Genomic DNA, 3,464 nt, shown 5'->3' on the forward strand with positions numbered 1-3,464 from the left:
ATCCCCATCAGTGCCTTCATCTCGGGGAATGCCCTCAGAGATTGTTTACACCTTAACCCACATGAGAACATTCTTTTGGGGGAAAAATCCAGTGACTGTAAAAATGATAAAAGTACCTTCATCAGGAGTTCTTTCTTAGCTGTGCATAAGAAGCAACACACAAGAGAGAAATCCTACAAATGCACTGACTCTAGGAAAGTCTCAAGTTCAATCTTACATATTAAGCATGAAAAAACTTGCATTAGAGAGAAATATTTTCAGTGTAGCCGGTATGGTAAAGTATTACAGAACCACTCATCTGTTGCATTGCACATGAGAACCCACAGTGGAGAAAAACCTTTTAAATGTAACCAGTGTGGGAAAGCCTACAGTTCAAGCTCTTATCTTACATGGCACAAGAGAATTCACACTGGGGAGAAGCCCTATGAATGCCGTGACTGTGGAAAAACTTGCAGAGATAGTTCACTTCTTAGACAACATGAAGGAATTCATTCAAGGGACAAACCTTGCAAATGTGATCAATGCAGCAAAACCTTCAGTAGAAGCTCTAGGCTTACCATGAACAAGATAATACATAACAAAGAGAAGCCCTATGCCTGCAATGATTGTGGGAAAACCTTCAATATTCTTTCATACCTTACAAGAAGAGGGTCCACACTGGTGAGGAGTCCACTGAGTGTAGCCACTGTGGAAAAGCATTAAGTAGTCCATCAGCCCTGAAGACACACCTGCGGATACATACTAGAGAGAAACCTTACAAGTGTAATCAGTGTGGGAGGACTTTTAGAATGAGCTGTAATCTTAATGTGCACAAGAAAATGCATGCTGGAGAGAAACCGTGTACTTGCAATGACTGTGGGAAAGCCTTCAGGGATCACTCGTGCCTTAAAGAACACGTGAGAATTCACACTGGAGAGAAACCCTTTGCATGTAATCAGTGTGGGAAAGCCTTCAGAATGAAATCTTTCCTCACTTTACATAAGAAAATTCACATGAAAATGGAACAATATGAGTGTAAGGAGTGTGGGAAAGCCTTCGGTGGTCTCTTATCTAATAGGAGATGTATAAAAAAGCACACGAGGGGAAAAGAAACCCTTCAAGTGTAATGAGTGTGAAAAGGCTTTTAGGAGGCATGTGTCCCTTACAATACCCATAAGAACTCACACTGGAGAGAAACCCTATGAGTGTGATCAATGTGGGAAAACCTTCAGCGTAAGGTGTAATCTTAGTGTGCACAAGAGAGTCCATACTGGTGAAAAGCCCTATCAATGCAGTGTCTGTGGACATGCTTTCATAAGCTCTCCTCCCTTCAGCGGCATCATGAGAGCACTCATGCTGGATAAAACTCCTAGTAAATGTCCATGTGCAGTAGTTTTCAGTGAACTCTCAATCTTAAAGGCATACAAGCAAATGCTAACTGCAGAGGAGAACTGGATGTAAAGAATGGGAGAAAGTCTCTGAATAATAGATCTGTGGGAGAAATATAAGTTATGCAATGACTGTGATAAATCCTTTATTCATCCCCTAGATATGTGACCACTTGATGCCAAAAGTAAAAACTTTTAGTGTCTTCAAGACTTGTTACTTGAGAAAAATAAACACCTAATGTTTTAAGCCAAAAAAAAAAAAAGAAAGAAATACAAAGTCAAACAAATGTTTAAATATAAAGGAATCAATAAATATTTAGACACTGGGTAATTAAAACATACATGAGACAAAGATGTAAGTACTCTTCTCCAAAATAAAAGAATACCTCAAATTTTTTCATTATGACATCTCACTAGTACCAAGTACCTAAAAACTGTAATAAACTAATATAAACTTTATAGATTTTAATTTGGTAAAATACCCCTGCACCATTCATCAAGTCACATACTAGGGTTATATACTATTATGAAAACGGGACACATTTAATGATAAATCAATAGGAAATCAACTAACTCATGGCAACAGCAAAATATTTATTGGACCGTATATAATATATATTAAAAAAGAATGATTGTAATTGATAAAATCTATTTATCTACCACCTATTATTTATCTACCTAAATTCCAATGGTCAATATTCAACAACCATGCAGTGATAATAAAATGCTATGGGCAGAAAATATCCCACAATGTGCAAATCTATAGGATAAAATGCAAATTTTGTGAGGACTTTATTAATGGAAAATTTGAAACAATATGTTTCTTTTAGTTTCTAAAGGCAAGGACATGGAAGATGAAAACCATGAGGATGATACTGAAGTTTAAGATGGATATCTAATACAAAGATAAAGGAGGAAAAAATATAATATACAGCACTGTTTATTCTACATTATAGCTATTTAGACATGCATATAGATGTCTATACACCTTTAGTATAGAATGCAGTTATTTCTAGTAGTTTTATATCTATCTATATTTATGTGTTTGCCTTCAGTTTACTACCATATCAAATATAGAATAAAGTCTTCCTACACATTTGATTCAAAGCATCTTATCTAGCCTAACAAGCATTTGGAAACAAATCCACTGTATATGCCATTTTTAATATCATAAGAAAAATTTTATATCATATGAAATTGTTACAATTTAATAACATACCAACAAAATGTTAATACTCTGCTATCCAGACTATCTATCTATTTATCATCTATCTATCTATCATCTATCTAGACAAATCTCTAATAGATTCAATTTTACCAAAGCCATTGTAAAGAGTAACCACTGGAGATTTCCATAGAATCAAGTCACAGAGGAACTTTCTATGAAATCATAAAGTTCTCTTAAAGCCACATTTTTATCCAAGGTTGGGGTGGAGAAAAGGACAAAGGAACCATACTGAAATATATTTTCAGAAGAATCCCTCTATAAAGATTTATAATTTCTAACAGCAGATAGAGAAAAAGTTACTATGCTGTCAGGATACTTGACCAAAATTATCATGTGGAGATAGGGTTGCTGTCACATAAGAGTGGCAGATTTGGTTAACCAATGAAAGTCACGTTCATATTTTCTTCATGTAGAACCATTTATCATCACGTTCATATTTTCTTCATGTAGAACCATTTATCTTAAGAATTGGCGCCCAATATAACAGACAGCTGAAAGTAAGAAACTGGATTAAATGCTTCCACTACATCAAAGAACACCATTTGTGGGAAACTGGCCAAGAGTAATACCATCAATAAACCCTACCTCATAAAAAACATTATATTGATTCTTTTGAAATAAAACTTTCAAGAAAGAAAATATGAAAAACCATGCCATGAAATACCACAGAAAATTGTGTGATTCTTTGAAATACTATAAAATATTAATAGGATAAGCTCTTGTAAAATGTATGGGGAGATGCCAAGAACAGGTTTTGAAACATGATTAATGGGTTCATGTGTTATGAGAAAAGGTTTAACAAATCATAGTCGTTAGTTATCAATAAACATAATGTCAGACATTGACGTAGGTACCATGGATATATTGAC

The 3,464-nt window shown here is 34.8% G+C and overlaps 1 protein-coding gene across 1 annotated transcript; it reads left to right on the forward strand.

The window, feature by feature from the left end:
* Positions 1-424: 424 nt before the first annotated feature.
* On the forward strand, positions 425-1,440 carry LOC118356745 (zinc finger protein 665-like). Its single transcript, XM_035726335.1, is given in 3 exon segments — positions 425-538; positions 645-1,079; positions 1,081-1,440. Coding segments are annotated over 3 exon segments (909 nt in total).
* Positions 1,441-3,464: the final 2,024 nt, after the last annotated feature.

Source organism: Zalophus californianus, chromosome 2 (genome assembly GCF_009762305.2).
Source record: "Zalophus californianus isolate mZalCal1 chromosome 2, mZalCal1.pri.v2, whole genome shotgun sequence".
In the NCBI taxonomy this organism is placed as follows: Eukaryota; Metazoa; Chordata; class Mammalia; order Carnivora; family Otariidae; genus Zalophus; species Zalophus californianus.